The following is a 27,714-nucleotide window of genomic DNA, read 5'->3' as shown; positions in this document are numbered from 1 at the left end:
GCGAGAGGGGCTCCTTAGACGATAGAAGGGAATAGAATGACTCACCTGGCCCGCTCGCTCCCAGCCAGGCCATGCAACCCTTAGCCTGCCTCGTCCACCACGGCTTGGCTCTCGCCTGGTATGTGTTTCTTTGCTATGCCGTCTCCAACGCGTTGGCCAAAATGGAAAAGCCTCGTGCAGGCTCACACCACATCAACCTATTTTATGGCAATCTGTGGAAATATTTGACTTTTCTCAATCCAGTAAGTGTGGTAATGCATGTCTCGCTCCCCTACCGGTTGGAGCGACGCTCTGCCATCTGCGCCTTAAGAAAGAAGGCGCGTGCTTGTACTTCCTGCTGCGAAGAAGCCCGGCGTGGCGGGAATCTGCAGGAGCTGCGAGCTGAGTGTTTTTGGCACGCTAAAGCCAGGCCAGGTGTGGGCAGGTAGAAATGTGACTTAAAGCCTCTGTAAGCCTTAAGGCAGCCAGCGAGAGAGAAAAGGGAGCGGGGCTGCTTTTGCCCCCCACCAGTTAAAATTGTAAGATAAAGGGAGCATTGAATGCTCAGGACGGATAGGGAGACGTCAGAGATCAACTCTTCTCCAAAAGCTCACGCTTTTCAACCCCAAATGGCTGAAAAACAAACGCAAGCATTTGTGTGGGACTTGATTGCAGGATCAATGTCAGGCAAATAATGATAATGATAATATTTTTAAAACCTAGTACGCATTTATATGAGTTTATATACCTTTATCAATATATGTCTCTTTGTGAGTGTTGGGGGGGCAGGATATGCACAGGCAATTTGTAGGGGTCCTATAGAAACCCAAGAGTGTGAAACATATATGAAGAAATGGCTCTGTCCCAATGACTTAAGTTTTATGGGAGGTTCAGATGTCCAGAAAACTTTCTACAGAAACATGCTTTCCCTTTCCCAAATTTTACAGTGCACCTTTAAATGAATCCAGAGTGTTCCTGCATCCGGGTGATATTCCTAGTGCTATAATCAAGGGCCTTCAGCAAAGGATCGTTACCTTGTCGTGGTGCTGGAGCTTGAGCACCTCAATGATGCCATGAGCTAAACCATGAAGGGCCACTCAAGACGGGAAGGTTGTGACAGAGAGGTCAGACTAAATGCGATCCCTGGGGAAGGTAATGGCAACCCACCCCAGTATTCTTGCCGTGAAAACTCAATGGATCAGTACAACCAGAGATATGTTAGTATACCATCGGAAGATGAGACCCCCAGGTCGGAAGATGGTCAAAATGCTACTGGGGAGGAACAGAGGATGAGCTCAACTAGCCCCAGACGTGATGATGCAACTAGCTCAAAGCCGAAAGGACGGCTAGCGGCCGATGGTGCTGGTGGTGAACGGCAAATCCGATGTTCTAAGGAACAACACATCATTGGAACCTGGAATGTAAGATCTATGAGCGAGGGCAAATTGGATGTGGTTATTGGTGAGATGTCAAGATTAAAGATAGACATTAAGGTCATCAGTGAACTGAAATGGACTGGAATGGGCCACTTCACATCAAATGACCACCAGATCTACTACTGTGGACAAGAGGACCACAGAAGAAATGGAGTAGCCTTCATAATTAATAGTCAAGTGGCTAAAGCAGAGCTTGGATACAATCCAAAAAACGATAGAATGATCTCAATTCGAATTCAGGGCAAGCCATCTAACATCACAGTGATCCAAATATACGCCCCAACCACAGATGCTGAAGAAGCTGAAGTAGAGCAGTTCTATGAGGATCTGCAGCACCTACTGGACAACACGCCTAAAAGAGATGTTATTTTCATCACGGGAGACTGGAATGCTAAGGTGGGCAGTCAAATGACACCTGGATTTACAGGTAAACATGGCCTGGGAGAACAAAACAAAGCAGGACACAGGCTGATAGAATTTTGCCAAGACAATTCACTCTGCATAACAAACACTCTCTTCCAACAACCTAAGAGATGGCTTTATACATGGACTTCACCAGATGGACAACACCGAAATCAGATTGACTACATCCTTTGCAGCCAAAGGTGGCGGACATCTATACAGTCGGTAAAAACAAGACCTGGAGCTGACTGTAGTTCCGATCATGAACTTCTTCTTGCACAATTTAGGATCAGACTAAAGAGATTAGGGAAGACCCACAGATCAGCTAGATATGAGCTCACTAATATTCCTAAGGAATACGCAGTGGAAGTGAAGAATCGATTTAAGGGACTGGACTTAGTAGATAGGGTCCTGGAAGAACAATGGACAGAAGTTCACAGCATTGTTCAGGAGGCGGCAACAAAATACATCCCAAAGAAAGAGAAAACCAAGAAGGCAAAATGGCTGTCTGCTGAGACCCTAGAAGTAGCCCAAGAAAGAAGGAAAGCAAAAGGCAACAGTGATAGGGGGAGATATGCCCAATTAAATGCAAAATTCCAGAGGTTAGCCAGAAGAGATAAGGAATTATTTTTAAACAAGCAATGCGTGGAAGTGGAAGAAGACAACAGAATAGGAAGGACAAGAGACCTCTTCCAGAAAATTAGAAACATCGGAGGTAAATTCCAGGCAAAAATGGGCATGATCAAAAACAAAGATGGCAAGGACCTAACAGAAGAAGAAGAGATCAAGAAAAGGTGGCAAGAATATACGGAAGACCTGTATAGGAAGGATAACAATATCGGGGATACCTTTGACGGTGTGGTCAGTGAGCTAGAGCCAGACATCCTGAAGAGTGAGGTTGAATGGGCCTTAAGAAGCATTGCTAATAACAAGGCAGCAGGAGACGATGGCATCCCAGCTGAACTGTTCAAAATCTTGCAAGATGATGCTGTCAAGGTAATGCATGCTATATGCCAGCAAATTTGGAAAACACAAGAATGGCCATCAGATTGGAAAAAATCAACTTATATCCCCATACCAAAAAAGGGAAACACGAAAGAACGTTCAAACTATCAAACAGTGGCACTCATTTCACATGCCAGTAAGGTAATGTTCAAGATCCTGCAATTCATGGAGCGAGAATTGCCAGATGTACAAGCTGGGTTTAGAAAAGGCAGAGGAACTCGGGACCAAATTGCCAATATCCGCTGGATAATGGAAAAAGCCAGGGAGTTTCAGAAAAACATCTATTTCTGTTTTATTGACTATTCTAAAGCCTTTGACTGTGTGGACCATAACAAATTGAGGCAGGTTCTTGGCAGTATGGGGATACCAAGTCATCTTGTCTGCCTCCTGAAGAATCTGTATAATGACCAAGTAGCAACAGTAAGAACAGACCACGGAACAACGGACTGGTTTAAGATTGGGAAAGGAGTACGGCAGGGCTGTATACTCTCACCCTACCTATTCAACTTGTACACAGAAGACATCATGCGACATGCTGGGCTTGAGGAATCCAAGCCTGGAGTTAAAATTGCTGGAAGAAACATTAACAATCTCAGATATGCAGATGATACCACTTTGATGGCTGAAAGCAAAGAGGAACTGAGGACCCTTATGATGAAGGTGAAAGAAGAAAATGCAAAAGCTGGCTTGCAGCTAAACCTCAAAAAAACCAAGATTATGGCAACCAGCTTGATTGATAACTGGCAAATAGAGGGAGAAAATGTAGAAGCAGTGAAAGACTTTGTATTTCTAGGTCCGAAGGTTACTGCAGATGCTGACTGCAGTCAGGAAATCAGAAGACGCTTAATCCTTGAGAGAAGAGCAATGACCAATCTTGATAAAATAGTTAAGAGCAGAGACATCACACTGACAACAAAGGTCCGCATAGTTAAAGCAATGGTGTTCCCCATAGTAACATATGGCTGCGAGAGCTGGACCATAAGGAAGGCTGAGTGAAGGAAGATAGATGCTTTTGAACTGTGGTGTTGGAGGAAAATTCTGAGAGTGCCTTGGACTGCAAGAAGATCAAACCAGTCCATCCTCCAGGAAATAAAGCCAGACTGCTCACTTGAGGGAATGATATTAAAGGCCAAACTGAAATACTTTGGCCACATAATGAGAAGACAGGACACCCTGGAGAAGATGCTGATGCTAGGGAGAGTGGAGGGCAAAAGGAAGAGGGGCCGACCAAGGGCAAGGTGGCTGGATGATATTCTAGAGGTGATGGATTCATCCCTGGGGGAGCTGGGGGTGTTGACGACTGACAGGAAGCTGTGGCGTGGGCTGGTCCATGAAGTCACGAAGAGTCGGAAGTGACTAAATGAATAAACATAGTCAAGGGCATTTTAAAAATACATTTAGAGCTTGTGTTCACCTACAGGTCCAGCCCCTTTCCTTCCAGTGAATGTTGGGGTTAACCAACAGAAAATTCATCATGCTCGTCTCCATAAACTAATAATATAGGTTGTTAGCATCCCCTCTTCATCCAGGCTTTGTATCTGTTTTCCAATATTTGTAGCAGTTCCATGGCCAGGATGACACAGGAGTAGAACTGCACATAGCTGTTTCTGAGCAGTTTGATCATGGTGGCATGGCAACATAACAGAAGCTCTTTCAACTGGCTGTGAATGTGGTGGTGTATATTAAGAGTGCATTATAAAAATCCTTCTGAGTGATGGTGGGTGATGACAAATGTTAAGATAATGAAAATTCCATGATACTGCTATTGGGTGAGAGAGAATATTGCAGATGGTAGAATGCTCCAGGTTGACATGGAAATGAAATGTTGAAGATGCAGTGAGTTGGGGGACATAGGGAGAAATCCCTTATACACAATAAATAAGCTGCCCCCATGGATTTGCAAAGTGTGGATGAAGTTCTTGATCCAATAATAACTGCAGTAATATTGTGAGATTTAAAAATCCTTTTTTATAATTTGGCATCATGCCAGGAGAGAAAAATAAGGCTTCTCTGTCATGAAAATTGTTCTGTTGATGGACTGAAAAGATGCCTAGAATGCTTCGATAGTTATGCTTCAACATCTTCATGGTCTTATTATTTTTTGTTTAATCACCTCTTCTATCTTGTTTACAGAAAATTTTTGATTAAAGAAAGACATAATCATGTAATGTCTTTGATGGATAGTAGAGGAGCCCTCTGGAACCAGTCCAAATTCTGCACCTGGGTTTATTTTCATCTTAAATCTATGTACCTTATCTCAGCAGTTGTCATACTGCAACATTTATCTCTCCCATTGCTCTGAATTTTGTTTTTCTTGTTCTGACATTTGTGTCATGAACATCAGGGGCAGAGATCTTGCCCTTTTTTACATAAAAAATCCCAAATATGTTGATGGTGCTAAGGAAAGAGACATATTAATAAAAATAATTACATTTAGGTGTTTAAAAAGTTTAAAAAATAAGCAATTATTAAGTTCGGACTCACCATACCTTATATGACAGGCATTCAATGGAAAGAAAGGACCGTGCAACTAGTTCTACAAACTGAAGGAAACTCTGGATTAAAGTTCCTCAAATAGCAGTCTACAGAACTTTTTATTTATCATATTTATAATCCATCCCATGAAGATGACTTCATGGCCATCTAAGGTACAATCTGTGGAACAATTCAGCATTAATAATTTTGAAAAGTAAATAAGTGCACTAAGCTATATGGAGATAACCAGGTTTTAACCTTGCACCACAACGAAATCTGTCAGCACCAGCCAAACAGTGGGTGGGAAATTTCCATAATGGAGGGTGTGTAGCAAATCTTCTTTGAAATCAGTTGAAATTTCAGATAAATTTCATAAATAGCTAAACAGCTATGATTTGTGGTTTCTCAAGAATGGTCATGCTGCATATAATTACAGTGGAGGAATGGTTGGTGAAGATGATGGGACTCATGATAACCTCTTTGGCCTGCAAGATTATGGGCCTGTGCCTGAGTGCTTGGCCCTAGCTGTGCCCTACTGGAACTCTTACATAGCTGGGGCTGGTGATATGATGTGATGATTTAAAGTGGTCATCATATTCCCTGCCCCTTGCCCCTACCTTTCTAGACAGGGTGGCAGGGATCTGACCGGTTTGCCTTCTGGTAAGTAGATATTCTGTGGCCAACTCCATCCACTTGTTCTGTAAAGAGAAAGTCTCCCCTGTGACAGCTTTTTTTTGTAAGAGTGTCCGTTATGTACTCAGGACTCCAAAACTACCCACTGGTCCCCAAAGGTTGCCTATTCCTGTTATATGAGGGAAAGTAAAACTAATACAATAAAGTTATGACTGTTTTCCCAGCAGCTTACATAATGCTTTATTCCTTAATGTATCTATATCAAATTGGTACTTTTGGTACAGTATCTGTAATGCAGTTGTAGAGCTGGCCTAGACATTCTACTGCTTGAGGCAGAGAACAAGATGGTACTCTCCTATCCTCCACTGGGCTTGTAGTAGGATAATTGGACTGTCCATTGAATATTACTTCAATGCTGTAGAGATTGTTGAAGGAAGTAGACAAATTTGTAATGCAGGGCAAATCCTGTGGCAAGTTCAATCCAGTAGAAGGGAACGGCCAAGGGGGCTCAAGAGAATCCAATGAGAAGTTACCTCTCCTCCCTGATCGGATCTGGCATCTCAAGCAGTTGCATCATCCCATCAAATGCAGGCTCGACTTTGTACAATGTTTTGTTATGCATTTCCATGGGGATGATTCAAATCATCAGGGCTTCAATTTTTTAAAGAATTTTATTGAGTTTGAAACACAGATAAAAACTACAGAAAAGAAAAAAACTACAAAAAAGAAAAAAGAAAAACTAAAGTGTGAAACATAAGAAAAAAGAATTTTTGAAGATTACATAAAGAAGTGACTTCCAACATTCAACAGCAAGAATATACAGCTATTTCCATAATCAGTCCCTTACTCTATATCAAACCAAGATCACATTATTTCTATAAATCCTTCCATTAGCACATATACAAATCACTAATGCAATTGCTTCTTCCCCTTATATATATATTCACATACGTACATACGTACACACAAACACACACACACATATATATAAATTTCTAAATCAACTTCCCCATAAAACAACATTTATTTAATTATTTCCTTCCTACCACTATTCTATATATTTCTGTCCACTATAATAAAAATCAAATTATAAAAACATATAAGCGAATATTTGTAGCTCAGGGTTGAACTATGGAGTCTTTGGTGCTCTCTGAGCCTTGTTGATGGCTGCTTTGTCTGAGTGCCAAGCTTCCAGGAATTCTGTAGCATTTTTGGATTTGGCTTGGTTTAGGATGCTCAGTTTCCCAGTTGAAACTGTGGTTGAGTCTGTCCACGTGTTGTGCGATTCAGGAGAATTCCTGGAAGCTTGGCACTCAAACAAAGCAGCCATCAACAGGCACATAGAGGTAAACAACATTTACATACCATTCAAAAGAGACAATAGAAAAGCCAAAAGACCAGAACACCTCCTTGCCAGCAATCAACACAGAGATATGCAAAGATTAACACCAGGATTAACACCAGATGAACAATCAAACAGCACAATACACCTTAATCAAGGAACAATTAACTCAGTCAATCAACTAAGCAGCAAACAACAGCAGTTCCAATCAACAAACTCCCAAGGAGAGAACAACACCTCCACCAACACAAGCTGGACAAACCACAGTACATAAACAGAGAGCAAGGCCCACTCCCTCTTCGCACTGAAGATGTTGCCTAGTCTGGCAATGAAATGTCTGCAAGAAAACAAGGCCCAGAGAGCACCAAGGACTCCACAAAAATATATAAAGTGACTATTTTATAATTAATACTGTAGCAATCTTAACCCTAATAAACCTAAAAACCAAGCAATTATTATTATACCTTATAGATACCTTATAAATCTTACAAATCAAACCTTAAAAAATCTGGTAAATCTTAATCCAAATCATTAAAGAGAAATGAAATCATAATAGCCTCATTATCAATCCAATTACACATTCTTAAATTTTTACCCTACTTCAAAATATACATATTTATACATATATAAATATGTAAGACATAGTAAGACTATTACATAAATCCCAACAATGCCTTGGGATTTTGCAAGAAAAATCCCAAGGCATTTTTCTTGCAAAAATGAAACAGCCCAACTGCCTCCCTTAAAAACTCAAACTTCTCAGCAAAAAAATTCCTACAAAGCAGATTATCTTCTCTCCCATAATATTCCCTCAGAAAGCCATAACATTCCCTAAGAAAAACAACTCTCCTTGTAATCTGCAGCTCAGACTGTCAGTTTAATCCCTTCAGCACCAAAATGTAGTCTTCGTCTGGCATTTCATCAGTTTCGCTGTCAGTAGAAAGATTTCCCCTTGTCAAAATCTTCATCTTCTTCCATAACGTCTTCAGCCAGATGACACTTTAGAAATAACTTCCTCCCTGTTGTCCCGAATATTCTGCGGAATAGCCTGACAGCAATCTGAAAAGATCTCTTTGAAGGTCTGCTTAAACTCACAACAAAACTCTGAAAAATCCTCCTTGAAATCCTCTATGTTTCAGGAAGTAGATTATGGTGCCCCCTAGATACTTGACCCACACAGATAGGAGTTAATGAAAAACAGCCAAGTGAAACTGGAACAAGAGAAAGTGTACTAACAAGCAGGTCCCAGGGAAAGTGAATAGAAAGCTGAAGATTCAAAACAGCAAATTCAAGTGTAGGAAAATATTCAATCCTTCAAATTCAGTACAAAAATTATAGCAGGAAGGCAATTATTTATTCTCAGTCCTCCTTAAACTTTAAATGAGAAAACAAGTCAAAACTTTAAAAAAATTAAAAATTTAATCCAGAAATAATGATAAGCACAAAGAGAGTCTGCTGCTACTTACTGTAGAAAGCCTCTCTTAGAGTACAAAAGCTTAAAAAAAACAATAAATTGGGTGCTTTAGAAATTGGGTGGCTGGACTTAATGTCCCTTTAAGGGCTGCAGTGCAGCTCAGAAATGGTGAAATCCCAGCCTCCCAGCAAAGTCTTACCTGTCGATCGTGCACACTGTCCATGATCTCCTGGCTGCAACTCGCCATCCGGAGGATGAATGGTTTGATTCCAAGCATTTTCCTTAATCTGGAAAAGTGTTCTGGGCTACAGGAGAAACCAGCCTGAGCCCAGAAAAACTGCCACAATACCAGTTCTGCCCACAGAGCTCATGGGCACAGCTGCTCAGTCTGCCATATTCCCATTGGAAGTCATCATCAATCAAGGCTTCAATTGAGTCATCCCACTGAAATGGAATGCAAGACTGAAGCAGCAACTCACCTTAATTTGTTCTCTTTGATTATCTTTTGTGTATTGAATTGCCCTGCTTTGAGGATTCAATCTGGTTTTCAGATTGGATCAGAGTACTGGATTGGGTTGTTCTGATGCCTCAGATCCAAGCAATCTGATTTTCTGGAGCAAAACAGTGCTGCTAATCAGAGTAGTACTCTGCACATGGGCTTAGATACTATGAAATAACCTTTTTGTACTAAAATTCCTCCTTGGGTAGAAACCATATTACTGCTTTTGAGGTGATTTTCCTCCTTCAATGACTGGATCTTTGCACATTCAAGCCAAAGTTGCCTTCTCTTATTTAAATTCATTAAATGAGGCAGTGTTAAAGTTTATCACCCAAACTAATTCATTAAAATATTTTCAGTAAGTAAAATACATTTAGCCAGTGGCAATTTCCACAATCATGATTCATTGTTTATCCTGAAAACTATTCTCTAAAGCATAAGCGTACAGTTTGGTGAGGTCTGTACAACTTAAAACTAGTTGATAAACTTCTCATTAGCTGTAATTAATTTAGGTTTTGCAGGCTATTTTCTATGCGGTCTCCTTCATGATTGATGCATTTATACTAATGAAGAAATGAAGAATTGCCAAGATCATGATCCCCTATAGAGACTTGATCTTTGGTAGCTTGGCTTTTCCAACATCCACAGTAAGTTGCACTAATATTTATCAAAACAAGATTAATTATATGTTTTATGAATTAGATAAATAATGGTTTGGAAAAAAAATAATTTGATTTTAAGATAATTTTTAGTATTATAGCAGGAGAAGAATTATAGCTAGATGTCCAATTTAGTATAATCTTCCCAAGCTTCTATAGGGGTCTTGGGAAGGAATACATCATTTCGAGGATAAAAGAGATGTTACTGTAGGCAGAACCTAATTCTTGAGCGATGAACCCACATCCTCTCATACTGAGGATACTCCTCTGGGAATGGAGGTCTTTTAGGTGTGGATGATTTGATAATTACAAACAGAATATAGATGTTATAGTGACTTATTTGTCTGGTATGTAGGTTATAGGTACTACAAGGTGCTGGATAGCACCGGGGAGGAGGCAACAGTTGTGACATTGGAAGAATTGTCTGAGGAGCCAAATTTGGGCTGCTAGGTAATAAGACAGAGATTAAGGAGTACCAAGATAGCATTCTCAAAAATGCTACCTGCTCCATGTGCAGGACCAGAGTAGTTCAGCGGTTTCAGTGCATGTATGAGACAACAGTGTCTCAGAGGAGTTTAGATTTAGGCAGGAGATAAAAAGGCTGTGAAAAAGGCTAATGTCAACAACATTTGAAAAAGAACATGATAGGATTTTCTGTGCCAATGCGAGATGCCTCCTAGCCAAGATTGGTAGTGGTGATGTGGAATTAGAGTTCCTCGTTGTGAATAAAAGCAAAGATATAGTGGGTATAAAAGCAAGCAGTGGAACAGAGAGAATTGAGAGGATATGGTCATTCCTGGATAAACAGGACAAGGAAGGACACTGGGGGAAATATTGATAGATGTTACTAGAAAATATTGAAAGGCCTGATCCCTTAGAGAATCTTTATTGATGGCAGTATTTGGGCACAAATGTAAATTAGATCTAGAGAGATGCTCACCTGATCAAAAGCTGAGGGTGATCTTGATTTAGTGAAGAAATTAAGCATTACAATGAGAAGTGGAATTAATGGAAACTTCAACTGGGGGCAAAGCTGGTGGGCAAAATATACATGTGGATGGGGCTTGTTCCTAGGGAAGCATCTTTGGTTTTTACCTGTGATGTACCTTTGAGGCCACATATTACAGCTTTCATCTGCTTTCCCAACTCAGAATAGCAAGAAACTGTGTTTTCATCAAATGTGGTCGGAGAACCTTCAAGAACCACAAAAAAGGGATTTGAGGACCTCATGTGACCTTAGAGTCACTGGTTGCCCCTTCCTGCCTTGTATCTTGTTTCTTTACAAATTAAATGACTGTTGACTGACATCTAGATCTAGACTGCTTTTATAAGATTTTTTTAACATTAAAGTAGACATTGTTATTACAGGTAGTCCTCTTTAGGCAACTACTCATTCAGCAACTGTTTGAAGTTACAGTGGTGCTGAACAAGGAGACTGATGACTGATCCTCGTAGTTGTGGCCATTGCAGCATCCCTGTTGTCACATGATTGTGATTCAGGCGCTTGGTAACTGGCTCACAATTATGCTGTTGTAGCATCTCGCAGTCACGTGATCACCATTTTTGACCTTCACTGCTGGCTTCTGAAACGCAAAAGTCAATGGGAAAGCTGGCAGGAGGTTGCAAATGGCAATCACTTGGCATCACACCTAACTACCGCATGGGATTCGCCTAACAACAGCAATCAGAACTGCAGTCATAAGTTGGTGAGGTCACATGCTGTTGCTTAGCAACTGAGTTCCCAGTCCCAAATACTGTTGTTAACTGAGGACTACCTGTATAAGGTCTAAAACCCCTGTCTAAGTAAATCCATCACCCTCTCATTTCAAAAATAATTGATCCAAGAAGTTGCCATTTTAAAAACTTGTCCCCGTATCCTTTGTGGGGGAAATGTAGATTGTTTTGCTATTTATTATTGCTTGATAACCACTGTGGGCTGCTTTGGGGGGGAGGGAGGGAGGGAGATAGATGAATGATTGATTGATTGATTGATTGATAGATTGATAGATAGATACTGTAGATAGATAAATATTCATCATAAACACAATCAATCAACATTTTCCTTTTTTGCTTTATTTCAGTTTGTGTTTGCTTTCTTTTGGGGAATATACTTCTATGATCGGGAGCTTGTTTACCCCACATATGTGGAACCGTTTATTCCTAAATGGATGAATTATGGAATGGTGAGTAAAAAGAAAAAAAAAACTGAATGGAACAAAGAGTCATTGCATAAGCTATGCAAATGGAGAACGATCCAGCTAATTATTCACATTTAGCTTCATTTATTTCAATAGAAAAATCAATCACACACTTAATCTGCTACAAGAAATTAATGAGAAGAGCTTCAGAGTGGCTGGATCATGGCCAGACTTCACAATTTTTCATTTGTAGTGTTCATTTTCTCTCTTTAACTATACATACTAACATATGCAAAAAGTGGGTACACGAATTGCCAAAGAATCCATGAAACACTGGAGGAAATGTTAGTGGATCACTGCTTGTCAAATTTAAATCGATGGAAAGATGTGAAGTCATTACATGAGGGCATAGAGATCTGACTAGGTTTTATTGCAGTTTCTACAGAAAAGGCTTTGCTGTAAACAGAGGTTATATAAATACAGAAAGACAGGAAATACAAATGACTGTTTGGCAATATTTGGGAAGGAATGAAACAATCCAAAAACTATAGTGTAGATGCTTGCCAACTATGGTCTGTAGCAGCATCAAATGAAGATACTGAGTGATGGCTAACGGTTTTTACTGTATGTGTCTGATATTCTAAATTTACTGTTTAAATTGGTATGTTGTCAAACAAAGCCAACCAGGAACAATTTGTAGACAGATTATTTGCTGGTCAAAGGCAACAATGCTGCCGGCAAAACAGGAGCTATAGGTATGTGCTGTACTTATGACCTTTGGGGGTCAGTGTCAGGAAAGGTTTGATGTGATCCTGAGTCATAAAAGCCACCCCAGCAGAAAGAATCATACCTGGATTTTTAAAATCTTCTCTGCCATGGCTATTGATTCTTAACTCAGGATGATGCTGTCAAGTGACAACAATGAGTGCAATGACCTCCCCCTGCCCAGATTCTGCACTGGTGTTTTACCCAAATTACACAGCTAGTAAGTTGGCTCTGAGGAAGAAGATAGTAAGGAATGTGCAGCACACTAAAACCCTCATTTTGACCTCGGAAATTGGACTGGTTGGGACCCTGCTGTAGCTTTAGCAGTTTTGCTAGGCGGTGTACTTTGGCAGCTGAAGTATTACTGGTACTAATAATAGAATGAGATTTAAATCACGTATTCCGAAAGCTTACTGGGTGATTGGGGGTAACTGTCATGGCCCTGATCCCTTGCCAATAATCAGCACTTCTGACCCAGACTAGTTAGGAATAGATAGAAGGATTTTATTGAGCAGTGATACAAAAGCAAACCAAAGATCTGAATGATTCGTTTTTGATTGTCAGCATAAATACTGTACATTCGTTTTCCGCCTCCTCCCCAAAGTTCCTTTCATCTGGGGGCGTCTCTTGTCTCTCACCTCTCCTGTCTGACTTTGCGCTGTTGGTCCAAGGTGCTGAATCACCATCGGCTCCTCTCAGTCTGCACATCCGCCGGTTATTGCTGTTATTGGGTTGTTTAACAATCATTCTCTATTGGCGCCATGTCAGAATAGCACCTGGCCAGGGGCTATTCATGACATTCTGCCCTTCCAAAGAACAGGCCCCCCCCCCGTCGGTTTTGCCGGAAACTTTCTGTGGAATTCTTTTACTAGCTGAGGCGCTCGAATGTCTTGGCTGTACACCCACTCACTCTGTGATTTAGGAAAATGGCTCCATTGCACTAAATATTGCAGTTTCCCCCTATGATATCTGGAGTCTAATATTTCCTGTACTTCAAAGTGACTTTCCCCATCTGTCATGATTGGTGCCGGCACCTTCTGATTCCTTGACTGGATGCAGGCTGCAGTGAAAAACGGGGTGGATTTTATCAAGGTTTTTTGGTAATTGCAGCTGCACAGCCATATCTTCAATTACTTTAGTGATTTGGAAGGGCCCTATGAATCTTGGTTCTAGCTTTTTGGAGGGTTGTGAGGACTTTAAAAATTTTGTGGGTAAATACACTTTGTTCCCCACCTTCAGTTTCCATTCAGGGGCTCTCTTGCGGTCAGCATGGTTTTTGTATGTCTCTTTTGCATGTTCCAGTGCCCTCTGTATTACTCGCCACCCTTCAACTATGTGATTTACCCATTCTTTCAGTGGGACTACCATGGGGTCAGGCGTAGGCAATTCTGGGAGTGCTACAAAATCCTGGCCGTTTACAATCTTAAACGGGGTAAATCTCGTACTTAGATGTACCACATTGTTAAAAGCTACTTCAGCAAAGGGGAGCAGGTCTGCCCAGTTGTCCTGCTGGTGATTTACATAGCACCTAAGGTACTGTTCTAGTGGTTGGTTGGATCGTTCACAACCACCATTTGTGGCTGCATGATGACTTGAACTCAGACCCTGCTCCACCCCGATCATTTTTAAGAATGCCCTCCAAAATTTGGAGGTGAACTGGACCCGGCGATCTGTGATTACTCGCTCAGGGGCCCCATAGAGCCTATAGACATGCTGTATGAATAATCTGGCTAGCTGCCCTGCTGTTGGGATGCTGGCACAAGGTATGAAGTGAGCCTGCTTAGAAAATAGACCAGTTACCACTCAGATCACCATCTTTTTGTGGCTCTCTGGTAAATCTACAACAAAATCCATGGAGATTTGCTTCCAGGGTTGCGAAGGGTTAGCCACCTCTTGTAATAGCCCCTTTGGTTTTCCCCCCACCATCTTGGCCATGTGGCATGTCGGGCAACTGGCCACGTAACTGTCAATGTCTTTGTGTAGTGTTGGCCACTCAATATATAATTGAGAACTGCCTCCTCAATAGGTGCATGGTTTTTAAGAACCTGAAATGGCCAGCTGATTTTGCATCATGGCACCTTTCTAAAATTTTCTTCCTCATGGGGTCCGGGATGTACAGCCTATCCCCCTGCCACCAAAGTCCTTGCTTTTCCACTAAGTTGTCTTTGTTGACTTGTAGCCAAGCGTCGGCTCTCTGTGCCTCACTGAGTTCCCACCACACACCCTCCGCTGTGTCTAAGTTAGGCTTGTTCTTCTGCCTCCAGGTTACCACTGCCCGCCCCCCTCTGCTTGGTGGGGATGATTGAGTTTATCACCTCCTCCCTCTGGCTGTTGTGTTGCGGGAGGTGCAACAATGCATCTGCCAGGAAGTTTTTCCCCCGTTAGTATTTTAGTGTGAAATTGAAATGGCTGAAAAATTGAGCCCACCTGACCTGTTTAGGGTTCAGATTTCTTGAGGTTTGCAATGCTTCCAGATTTTTGTGATCAGTCCACACCTCAAATGGCTGTTGTGCCCCTTCTAAAAGGTGCCTCCAATTTTCTAATGCCCATTGAACGGCAACTCCTCCTTTTCCCAAACATGCCATCTGTGCTCTGTTTCATTAAATTTCCAGGAAAAATAGGCACAGGGTCTAAGTTTCTCCTCTGGGTCCAGCTACAATAATAACCCCCCTATTGTTACTTCTGATGCATCCACCTGTACATATATATATTGTATATATATAATCAGAAGATGATGATGCGTCCACCTGTATGTATGTATATATATAATCAGAAAATTAAACAATATGTTCATTGGTATAGATTTCATGATATTTTACAACAATAGAGTAGTATTTTTAGTATTTTATTATCCTTTTCTAGTTGATAAGGTATAAGATATTTTTTGTAAACCAGTGATTTCTACACATTTAATATAGAAATATAATGCCTGCTAAATGTGTTGAATGTCAAGTTCCCACAATCCACCAGCTGTGGGGGTACCAGATTGAATGAGGCTAACATAATAAATTAGAAATGTGGCTTGAAGCCAAGTTTATCAAACTATGTTCCAGAAAACTCTGTGGAGCCTTAGGAGCACCTTGAAAATAATTAAAGTTAAGATTGAGTATCATCCATTTTCTCCAGAAATGCCAAATTGCAAGTCAGCCCAATCTAGCCCAATATATGGTAAAGATGAAGCACCAACTAGTGCCCCTTTTCCTCTGCAATGGCAACCATAGATATCCCAGACCGTTTAAGCTGTTGGAAACCTGTGATAGACAATCTCAGAAACACTTCTCTCCTGCCCAGAAGGTAAAAATACAACAAAATACTATCACTACTAGTACTACTAATAACAACAACAACAACAACAACAATTGATACAAGTAATCAGATACAGTGCTGGTGTAGTAGATTGGACACAGCTTGAATTGGACAGTTTAGATTGGGAAACTCGTAAACCAATGACAAGACATCAAAGATGTGATTCTTTTTTTGTCATTCTTTGTACTCTGTTATTGCTGCCTTTTTACGTCATACACAAGCAGGTATCTGGGATGATAACCTTGCTGTATCTAATTCTAGGGCAAGTCCTGCTAGGAATTGGGAGGTTTATTGTGAAATGCAGCACTCTGTTGGAGGTTTGATGGTGATGTCCAACAAGGCTGGACAGTGCTGCACATTCACTTAAAGCCTTTCCTGATTGCCGAGTTGAACTGTTCTTCACCCCATCCTTCAACTGGCAAAAAGCTAAATCCACTTGGATTATGCTGTCCCTGTCACCAATTCCTCTGTTGCCTCTGTTTCCAGTCACTGCACTCACCTATTTTCTCCAAGATAATTGGTGACAAAGTCTAATAGAATTTGTACTCCTTGAAACTGCTCTCGGATAATGCCAGAATAAGGAAGAAAACACTACTTTAACATGGGCACAGGTAAGGATAATTTAAGCCCTTCTCACTTACGGGCTTGAGTTGAGATGGAGGCAACCTCACAGGGTCATGGCAGAAAACAAATATTGCCAGGGCATTAGGTACAAGTGGAAATGAGAAAGGACCTAGATGTGCATCCTAAAATAACCTGCAGCACTATGACAGACAAGCAGATACAGGTAGTCCTCATTTAGCGACCAGTGAAGTGGTTGCTTAGGTGAAACCATGACTGTGCTTACGATCTTACTTCGGCTTTCCTTTGCTTTACAGATCTGCAAAGATCATAAATGCGAGAATTGGTCACAAAGTTACTTTTTCATCACTGTCATAACTGCAAACAGTCGCTAAATGATGCAGTCGCTAAATGTGGACTACCTGTACCACCATTGCAAACAAATCAAACTGTAAAGTGTTCCCCTAGGAGTAACATGGCATTCCCTCTTTGAAGAAAATGTTAAGTCTTCTGTTCAGTATTTTGCTGCATATAAATTGAATCAGCTAGTACCATTTCATGCAATCTCAGTAAGAGCAGCAGACCAATATGTTTCCAGAATAAAGCAAACCTTTTTAAAAACAAACAAACAGACAAATAAAACCTCTGTAATGATAAATAAATAAGAACAAAATAATACAGAATTCATCTGAAAGAAAGTGTCTGTGGGCAACCAGACTAAATTTCTTCATGCATTTTGTTTATTTACAGCCAGATGCCTTGTTCAGATCAGGTTTTCCCTTCCCTCTTTTATTACAGAAGGAGGAGTTTCCTGGTATGATAATCATTTCCCTTGTTGGTTTTTTATTTGTTACAAGTAAATGAAAAAGAAAACTGATAATGAAAACTGTAAAAATGAGTCACCATCCCATTTTTGTCAACCCTCAAAGATTGATGTCAGTTGAGGCATAATTATGAAGATTTGCTTTTTAAACAGTTTTTTTTTAATTTGCTCAAAATACAAAGCTTGCATTTATCTGAATGAATGGTAAATTAAACAATATGTTATAGTGGAAATGAAGTTTAATTGCTTTTAATGGCTCATGGTGTGCAATTTGACTAGAGTTATATTAAAAATTGCTATGAGTGGGGACCAGTTTCCAGAGAAGAAAACAAAATGCATTTAAAGGGCTTTTGACTAGCTTTAAGCTGCAGTATATGGTCCATTACTAATGTCATCTCTACAGCCAGCTTTCTATTGTCTAGCAAAAGGAATTCATTCGGAGAGCTAATTAAAAGCCATTGGCAAATGGAAAACTTTGCAATAAGTGGCCAGTCATGCGATGATTGTGGTCTTTGGCTTTATCAACGTTAATCACTGTGAACTAATTTGCTGTTGTAAACTCCATTGTTCTTTCACTGTATACTGTTATGAATGGATAAAACTGAAATGAGGCAAACTTAAATGATTTTTTTGAAATCCTTGCCCAGCTCAGCTTTATCATCCAGAAACCCTTCGCTTATTTTGTTTTGTGACTTCCCATTCAGCCACTTCAGATGCCCCTTATGCATACGTGCAGTAATAATACATCACATATATGATGGTTCTAGAAACAATATGATTTGTCAAAGTGAATTCAAAAATAAAGGAGGGACGGTAGAATTTAGAAAGAAAGATGGTCTTTACTCTTCTGGTGACTTTGTAGACTCACTTTGTAGACTCACTTTTCTTGGCAACAGTGATGGTTTGCTGTTTCCTCCTTCTGGGTTGATTTAACCTCCCTGAGATTCCCTGGTGGTCTCTCATCCAAGTACTAACCAGGCTCAACATGACTTTGCTTCTGAATCAAGACAAGCCTGGTCAGTTGCTGCCATCTGGAGGTTTGGCACAGAAGAATTATAGTGTTTTTAAAAGATACATTGGTTCTTCCAGAAGGACTTTTATTCTGCAATTGCCCTGCCCCATTCATAGAATTATCCATAGAATCCAGAGGACCACGCTTCCATTTGTAACTCTCCCAACTTCCTTTAGTTTTCCATTAAATGAAAAAGCCACATTAAAGAGGAAAAGATGGAAGAGCTGCACATTTTTTTATTGGTACCTCTCCAGGTTCTGTAGAAGAACTTTACTGCCTATTGTGTTAGCCACTTCCCTATATCCTTGCCACTTAAATCAAATATATAACTCTGTGTTACTAGGCGCATTATCCTCCTCCTTTTTTGCATCAGAAATTCAGTTTTGTGTGAAGCACTATCTTTTTTCCAGCACACTGTTATATTGCCTTTGGTCCTGTTGGAGATCTTTGTTACCCCTCAACGTTATCCATCAATGGGTAAAAGCCTCGTCATTCTAGGAGCAGCTGCATTGTGCTATCAAGTTTGGTAAGTTTTTAAAAAATATATAAATAAAGGGGGTTTTTTGTTTTTCACATGTTTTGGCAAGAAAGAATTCTTTTTCTCACCTAATTAAACATCCAACCTCAGTGTCCTCAGTGGAAACAACTTCCTTCTCTCAATCCTGCAGGGGGGAAAAAAAATCCTCAAATGCAGCTAGAGCAGTTTCTCAACCTTGGCAATGTGAAGATGTGTGGACTTCAATGCTGGCTGGCTGGCTGGCTGGCTGGGGAATTCTGGGAGTTGAAGTCCACACATCTTCACGTTGCAGAGGCTGAAAAACACTGAGCTAGAGGTGAACTCTGATCTGACCTTGCGAGACTTTGGAACTGCATTATACAGTCCATACCTAAGCCACATGAGAGAATTTGTGGTCTAATCAACTCCTAAACTTAATCAGATTATTCATGCTGGGTATCAAATTGCTGTCGCATAATACCCATTTGCTCTAGTCACTGTCTCTACAAGTTTTGGTGATTTGAACTTTCCTCAAAACTTCTGTTTTAAATCAGAGGAGGGAAACACCTCCTGGCCCTCCTGATGTTGCTGAATTGTAGCACCTAGCAGCTACAGCAAATACAGCTAATGATGGGAGTTGTAATTTGTGGATGGTAGCATGTGCCCAGCCCATATGAAGTTTACATGACTTTTCTTCAACTTAGTATCCACCAGGCATGTTGAACTACAACTCCCTTAGACTCCTGAATCATAGGACTTGTAGTCCAACACAGAGAATGCTAGCTAGGGACGTTTATTTTAAAGGGTTTTTTTCTACATGTATTGGAGAATGTCTCTGAACCAGGTGTAGGAGGAGGAAGAAGAGGCTGGCCTAATAATGATAGTTATTTATTTAGATATCTGGTGCCTTAGGCCAGCCTAATAATTAGCCAAATGAACTGGCCACTTCAGGCCACAGATGCTGGATGGTGGAAATAACATGAAGTGATAGGTGGTAGAGCTGTGTCTTATCCCCAGCCTGCTTTGCATCTCCTCAGGTATGTTGAGTCACTGCCAGATTTGAAATACCAGTTGGCTTCTGAATATGAAATTAGGTGCGGACATCATCTTATCCTTTTTCTTTGATATCGGATATATTAGGACAGCCCTATTTTTGCTGTTATTTCTGAGTCCCAGGCAGAGGCATGAACAAGGGAGTGAAAGTCAAAAAGGTAGCCTTAACCATCCAATTGAAGATACACACTTGGTGCATGTAAACAAGGAACAGAGCTTCAAATGAAATGGAATGGAATGGAATGGAATGGAATGGAATGGAATGAATAGAGTAGAGTAGAGTAGAGTAGAGTAGAGTAGAGTAGAGTAGAGTAGAATAGAATAGAATAGAATAGCTTTATTGTCATTCCACTATACACTATACACTATACACCAAGTGCATAATAAAATGAAATTTCATTGCAGTTGGCTCACAAACACAACCAGACACTAAAAGAAAAATACCATAATAAAATATACATCCTTTACACATTCCACATTCCACTTTAAAAACTTATTGAGTATTCGGGAGTCTAATAGCCTGGGGGACAAAGCTATTACCCAATCTGCCTGTTCTACATCAGATGCAGCAGAACCTTTTCCCAGAGGGTAACAAAGAAAACAAGCCATGATGAGGATGGCAGGAGTCACTAGAGCTCTGGACAGACAGAGTGCATATACTATATCCTGGATGAGAGGCAGTGAGATCCCAATTATCTTCTCTGCTGCCCTCACCACCCTCTGCACAGACTTCCTATCCGAGGCACTACAGCCTCCAAACCAGATGGAAATACAGTTGGTCAATACACTCTCTATAGTGCCTCTATAGAAAGTAAGGAGGAGAGATGGGAGATGGAAGATGCACTTTCCTCATCCGGTGCAGAAGATGCAGACATTGCTGTGCTCGTTTTACCAAAAATGCGGTGTTAAGAGACCAAGTCAGACTATTCGTTATCTGCATCCCCAGGAATCAGATGCTGTTAACTGACTCCACAGCTATGTCATTAATAAAGAGTGGAGTGCGGCTAAGGCGGTTCTTCCTAAAGTCAATAATCATCTCCTTAGTTTTTTCCATATTTAGAACCAAGCTGTTTATATTACACCATTCTACCAAACCCATCACTTCCTCCCTATAAGCCCACTCATTGTCATCCTTTGTAAGACCCACCACTGTTGTATCATCCGCATACTTCAAACGGAATTGGTGGTAAATCTGGCACAGCAGTCGTGGGTCATCAGGGTGAACAACAGTGGGCTCAGGACACAGCCCTGTGGGGAGCCGATGCTCAAAGAAATAGGCTTGGAGATATTATTTCCAACTTGCACCAACTGAGACCTCTCAGTAAGGAAGTCAAGTAGGCAATTACACAAATGAGTACTGAAGCCCAGAGAACCCAGTTTGTCCACCCAACGCTGGGGAACAATCGTATTGAATGCTGAGCTGAAATCAACAAACAGCAATCGCACATAATTGTTCTCCTCCTCCAGATGTACCATACTCGAATGAAGAACAGAGGAGATTGCATCCTCTACAGAGCGGTTCCGCCAATAAGCAAACTGAAATGGATCGAACTATGGAGGAAGTCTGGAAACAATATAGTCCTTTATTAGTCTCTCAAAACATTTCATCACAATGGGAACAAGTGCTATCGGATGATAATCATTGGGACACGTGATTGTAGATTTTTTTAGGCACAAGTATAATGGTTGCAGTCTTAAAGCATACCAGGACCACAGCCTAATGCAAAGAAATATTAAATATGTCTGTGAAGACGCTGGCCAGCTGCTCAGCACAGTCCCTCAGTCCCCGCCTGGGATATCATCTGGGCTGGCTGCTTTCCAAATATTTTTCTCAGGGGCCTCTGAACATCGACTATATCAAGGGTCGGTGCTTGCTTGTCAGGATGGGATACAACCTTCCTCACAGGAGTATTGTTAAGTGCTTCAAACCTACCAAAAACCTATTAAGTTTGTTAAGAAAATCTATATTCTCCTCACATGATGTTGGAGTAGCCTTATAATCTGTAATAGTCTGAACACCCTGCCACATGTGCCTGGTATTTGTAGGATCGTAAAAAAAATTCTGAACTTTCCTACTATAAACCCACTTTGCTGTTCTTATAGCCCAGTTCAGATCAGCTCTAGCTGTTCTGAGTGCTCCCATATCACCAAATCTAAAAGCAGCTTTCCTCACTTTCAGCTTCACATCTACTTCATGAGTTATCCAAGATTTCTGATTTGCCTGTACGATGATGATCTTAGTAACACTGGCATCCTCTATACACTTCTGAATATATGCAGATACAGATGAAACGTATTCCTCCTTGTTAATATGCTGATTATTCGTTGTGGCGTCTTTAAATATGTCCCAGTCTGTACACTCAAAACAGCCTCATAATGCTTCCATTGCTCCCTCAGGCGAAACTCTTACCTGCTTTACCATTGGTTTTTCTCTAGTTAACAAAGGCCTGTATGCTGGAATTAGCATTATAGTAAGATGGTCCAAGGAACCAAGACTGGGGCGGGGAAAAGCCTTAAATGCATTCATGATGTTAGAACAGGCTAGGTCCAATGTGTTCCTACTCCTGGTTGCAAAATCCGCATATTAATGGAAATGAGGGAGGACTGTTTTCAAGTTAGCCTGATTAAAGTCTCCAATAAAAACGTCCTCCGGGTGGATGATTTGCAAGTCACTGATGGTGTGATAAAGGACCTTCAAGATCTCCTTTGTCTTTGCAGAGGGGGGTATATACAAAGTTGTAATAATAATAACAGTAAATTCCCTGGGCAGATAAAAAGGTCTACATTCGATAGTCAAAAACTCTGCATCAGGTGAACGATGAGTTGAAACCACCTTTGAGTTCTTACACCATCTACTATTGATATAAATACATACACCACCACCTCGAGTTTTACCACTAAGAGCGTGACTCCTATCCTGCCGGAACAGTGTTAGCCCCTCCATGCCAACAGCCTCCTCAGGAACAGATGACTAACCACATCTCCATCAGCACTACAACACAACAGCCTCTCACCTCACATCTTGTTGCACAATCCAACTTCAGATAATCCATTTTGTTCTCCAGAGAGCGGACATTAGTAAACAAAATGGATGGAAGTGGCGCTGTATGTGGATTAGCCTTCAGCCTAGCCGTTAGTCCTCCCTGGCTCCCCCGCCTTCGCTTTCTCTCACACCACCACCTCCTCCTCCTCCTCTGTCTCCTCCATCTCCTCCAAAAGCAGCCAGTGCTGGTAAGAGGCCCCGCTGTCCAGTATGTCTCCAGACCTTGCCGACGCAGCAACCCAAGGCCACGTAGTTTCCCCAAAACAGCAGGACGCCTGTTGTACGTCTGCAATTCCAGTATGTGTTGCCAGTCATAATGCTGCTCAACTGCTGAACTATTGAGAACCAACGCAGCCGCAGCCAGATGAGGCACTGCCATCTTGAGAAAAAAGTTTTGGAAAAGCAAAAATGAGCAGCCATGGCCTCCATCTTGACTTTTTTTTTTTTTACCGTCCATGGATGTCCCTGGCCTCAGTCAACAATATTTTCAGTATTAGAAGATTTAATACTCCTCAGCCTTACCATCAGAAGTCTCCAAAGAGAAATACTGAATCAGAGTTGTCCATCTTCTCCACTACAGGTGGCCCTTGTTTAGTGACTGCCTTGTTTAGCAACCATTTGTGGTTATGACAGTAATGAAAAAATAATTTTACGACCAATCTCACATTTACGACCTTCACAGGTCTGTAAAGCAAAGGAAAGCTGAAGTAAGATCATAAGCACAGTCATAGTTTTACTTAGCGACCACTTTGCTTAACGACCCAGGTGCCAGTCCCAATTTACTAAACAAGGACTACGTGTATTTCTTTTTTGATTCTCCAGATATAAGGAAAAGACATCCAAGATCAGCCAGATGTGTTTTGATATCTGAGAGCCTTACATATCCTTCCAACATCCCATGGACAACTTTTAATGCAGTGCATACCCCACAAGAGAACCTTTGGGACAGCACCATAGAATATTTCCAAAAGTTACCCCTGAATTATAAAAAAAAAATGTAAGAGAAAGGGAAAACGATTGAGTATGTAAACACACAAGTTGTGAAATGCAAATGTAGGCAAGCTTTGGTGGTAAGGGGCACTTTAGGAATTCTGGGGGTGCATGGTGGGGTCACTAGCAAAATAACTGGCATTATGGTCCCAATACACTCATTAATCAGATGGGCACCTAGTCTACCAGAATCCCCTTTGTCATCTTGATGGGATTGTTATGGCACTCAAAGGCATTCCTGTAAATACATATTAAGCTAGAAGCTAATGCTTTGCTTTGCAGGATGACAGCTTCCTATTTAACTTTCATGTTATTGAATGAATACATTAAAAAGTGAGGTTGGGGTGGGGCTGTCGTATGTCAAGGGAAGCTTCTGGGAGCACGTTGATGCCTGGAAGCATCATGTTGCCTCTCTCTAATGTGCATGTGTTCGTTTTATTTAATTCATTTCCATTGTAATTTAACCAAAATTAAAATGAATTGGCCCCTCCCCATGCTTTGTCCTGGGCTTTCCTACTTACCACTCAAAAAAAGAATTGCAGACTGAAAAATCTGGATCCATGACATAAACCATGCCCTTCATTTAAAAAACAAAAACTTTTCAAGGGATCTAACTGCCTTTTTCCCACAGTGGAAGGCCCATGCTTGCATTGGCATTTCAGTGCAATGTCCTAAAAGGGTTTATGTGCAATGGGCAAGAGCGCTCTACCTCTTTCTGCAAGCACAAGACCCATCTGGGCTCTAAACATGCACAGGATTGCACTGTTAACTTGATACGCAATTTTAAACTTATCAGAGATATTTGTATTTTGTTTTTTTCCCATTTCCTGTGACCATGATGCTTCTGTACAGTTTTTTAAAATTATTATTTCTTTGTATTTATCTGTGAAACTTATTTCCTGAATATTTTCTATTCAGGCAATACATTAACTAGAACTCCCCGCTAGCACTGAGCTGTGATAGGAAGGATGTGGCATGATGTTGCGTGAGTGACGACATTGAATGACAGGCCTTTGTATGTACAGTGTGGATGTCTGTACTGAGGAAGGCTTAGTGTATCAAAGGTTTCCATGGGATCACACATCCCACAGAGTTGAGGCTCCCATGGAAAACAGTATGCATTCAACCATATTCATAGGATTCCTTAAACTGACTTGTTTCTACAGGCACCAAAAGATCCCACAAGAATCTGGACCTTTGGGGGAAAAATGCAGGAATATTTCTTTAAAACATTTCTATGTAAAATGGTCTTATTACTGTTATAAGTAATTTCACCTTTGTCTGTTATATTCTAGCTGTCCTGTGAGGTAGACAATATACTGCAGGTGGGGAACTGGTGTCTCCTTTTACTGCTTTTTTTTTGTCAGCTGAGCTATGCCCCCCTCAAAGAGGCCAGCAGATCTAATGGCCCTGGTAGGAAGAAGAGCATTACCCCACCCCTCCTTTAGTCTTACTTGCAGATTCTACCAGGCCACATCAGGTCTTATGTAAAGCTGCTTACAGGAAGGTCACCAGATCACCAAGTTATTTTGGGAAAACTCATCAAGATCTGTATTTGAACTGATAGTAGCCCATTTTGAAGATAGATAGCCGCTATAAGAATCTTAGTGAGATGAGTGCCTCTTTGGGAGCCTTTCTGGCTGAAAAGTAGGAATATAAATGCTGTATATAATGGATGGATGGATGGATGGATGGATGGATGGATGGATGGACGGACAGACAGATGACACTTGCATGGGCTTGGACAGTTGATATACTGAATCCTTGAGTTAATCATTCTTAGGAAGACTGTGTATTCTAACTGTAATTAAACTTCAGTCCAATCAATCATGTTTGTTTCATGATGAGATATCCTAAATAAAATAAATTAATTCCTTTTCTAGGATCCTGTATATTTATGCTAAAACAGAGAAGTGGGTATATCCTGTCTTCGAGATTCTAAGTCCTCTCAGCAAGATAGTGTTTGGAGGGATTGCTGCTATCATCCTTTTCTTTTGCTACATGATAGGAAGATTTCTCCACCTCATGATTTGGGGTGAGTCTTGCAAAGAAATCCTTTTAAGTTATCAGTGCACGTTTGTTTGTTTGTTTGTTTATGTTTTAGTCATTTGTGGCATATTAGCTAACAAAATAAAATGATCTCTCTCAGCTTTCTACTGGCTACTTCAAGGTAGGGCATCCTCTTTGGGAAATCAAGGTAATGTTAATTGGTAGGCTTCTGTCCATTTGTCATTGTTTTTCAGGTATGAATTGATTTGTGCATTCATTTACCTTGCCCAACTTTTTCCTTTTTCCTTTTCCTGATAGGGTACATTCATTCCACTATTCAGAATTTTAATTAGAAAATGAGACTAAAAAAAAAACTAGTAAATGAAATTAGTAGGTATATGCCTATGTGACATGATAAATATTATCTTCAAGAACAGGAACAAGAACAAGAACATACTGGTGTATGTTACCAAGTGTATGAAAATAAGACTTTGCCAGGCTGAATAAGTGGGCTAATCGGCATAAAACTAGAATGTTATGAGACCTAGATTGGAGTCTCCTGGTGTGTCCCACCAACAGAGATGCTCTGGGAAAGTGTCTTCGTCCTCAGCCAAAAGTTGCCTGTTTGTGGTTACTAAAGGTCCCTTTCCTAGCAAATAGTTAGTTTTGCTGCAGGTTCAATTCTCTATAATACTAAGCCAGGATTTGTTGAGCAAACCATGCTGGTCTTGTTTACGGATAATCCCTAGACATAATGAGTAGATTCACACATCATACTAAGCCAAAACAAATTAACAACATTATGCTTAGCTTCATTCATGAACCATGCTCAGAAGCAAGCAGAGGTAAGAATCTCTCTCTATTTCCTAAGTCCCATTTCCACAATCTTCTTTTTTTCATTACATGTGAAAGTCAGCACCACTGAAGATACCAAATTTTGTTCAGTGACTGTCAATTGCTGATTCCTAAGATAGTTACTCCTCTTCTTTGACAAACAACAAAACTATGTTGTGTTTAAATCTTCATTATTCATTTTTCCTATTTGCACTTACCTTTTATCCCTTGGTGCAGGTGACACAGTTGTCATGCTTGATGTTTACAAGAAGAAAAGCAAATGAAATGTTGATAGTGTCAGCCCAAGATCTAGACAAATGATGAAACTAAGAAAATAGCTAATGGAAATCTCTCTGTATAAAACCAAAATGAATTCCTTAGAAGAAAAAGTTCTGCCAGTGCAGAAGAACAGCGATCCAGGAAACACATGGACCACTATCAAGGAAGTATTGCCACTGTTCAGAGATTCAGATTGTTATGTAGGATGATCAAAAACCATTGAGTGACAAATCTTATAACACAAGACAACTAATACGATTTTGCCACCCAAGTGCCTTACAAATGAGGCTAAATTCTGATTTTTTTAATCAACTGCAATTCTAAATTTATTTAGATGCATTTCCAGCCATATTCTTTATTCAGCATGTGCCTGTATAAATTATTAGACTGTAACTGGACAAAACACTCCACTGTCTGTCATGTATTTTTATGATAATTGGCTTTCTGTAGTATAAAATCTGAGACTATAAAATGCTCAGTGTTAAATAATAGATATGAGAGTCCAGTATGGCAGCTGAGACCCACAAAAATGGCTGAAATGAACTAGGACTACTTTGAGGATAAAATGGAATAACATCTGA

General features: G+C 40.6%; 1 protein-coding gene across 1 annotated transcript; it reads left to right on the top strand.

Annotated features, from left to right (window-relative positions):
* Positions 1 to 50: 50 nt before the first annotated feature.
* Positions 51 to 27,714, top strand: ADTRP (androgen dependent TFPI regulating protein). Its single transcript, XM_063298894.1, has 6 exons — positions 51 to 242; positions 9,698 to 9,832; positions 11,926 to 12,027; positions 18,860 to 18,975; positions 25,915 to 26,066; positions 27,092 to 27,714. Exons 2-6 carry the CDS (start codon positions 9,779 to 9,781, stop codon positions 27,136 to 27,138), a joined length of 471 nt encoding a protein of 156 aa, XP_063154964.1. The 5' UTR covers positions 51 to 242; positions 9,698 to 9,778; the 3' UTR covers positions 27,139 to 27,714.

The sequence above is a fragment of the Candoia aspera genome, chromosome 3 (assembly GCF_035149785.1).
Source record: "Candoia aspera isolate rCanAsp1 chromosome 3, rCanAsp1.hap2, whole genome shotgun sequence".
NCBI classification, from domain to species: Eukaryota; Metazoa; Chordata; class Lepidosauria; order Squamata; family Boidae; genus Candoia; species Candoia aspera.
Note: the sequence above shows the minus strand (reverse complement) of the source record. Positions and strands in the feature narration are given on the sequence as shown.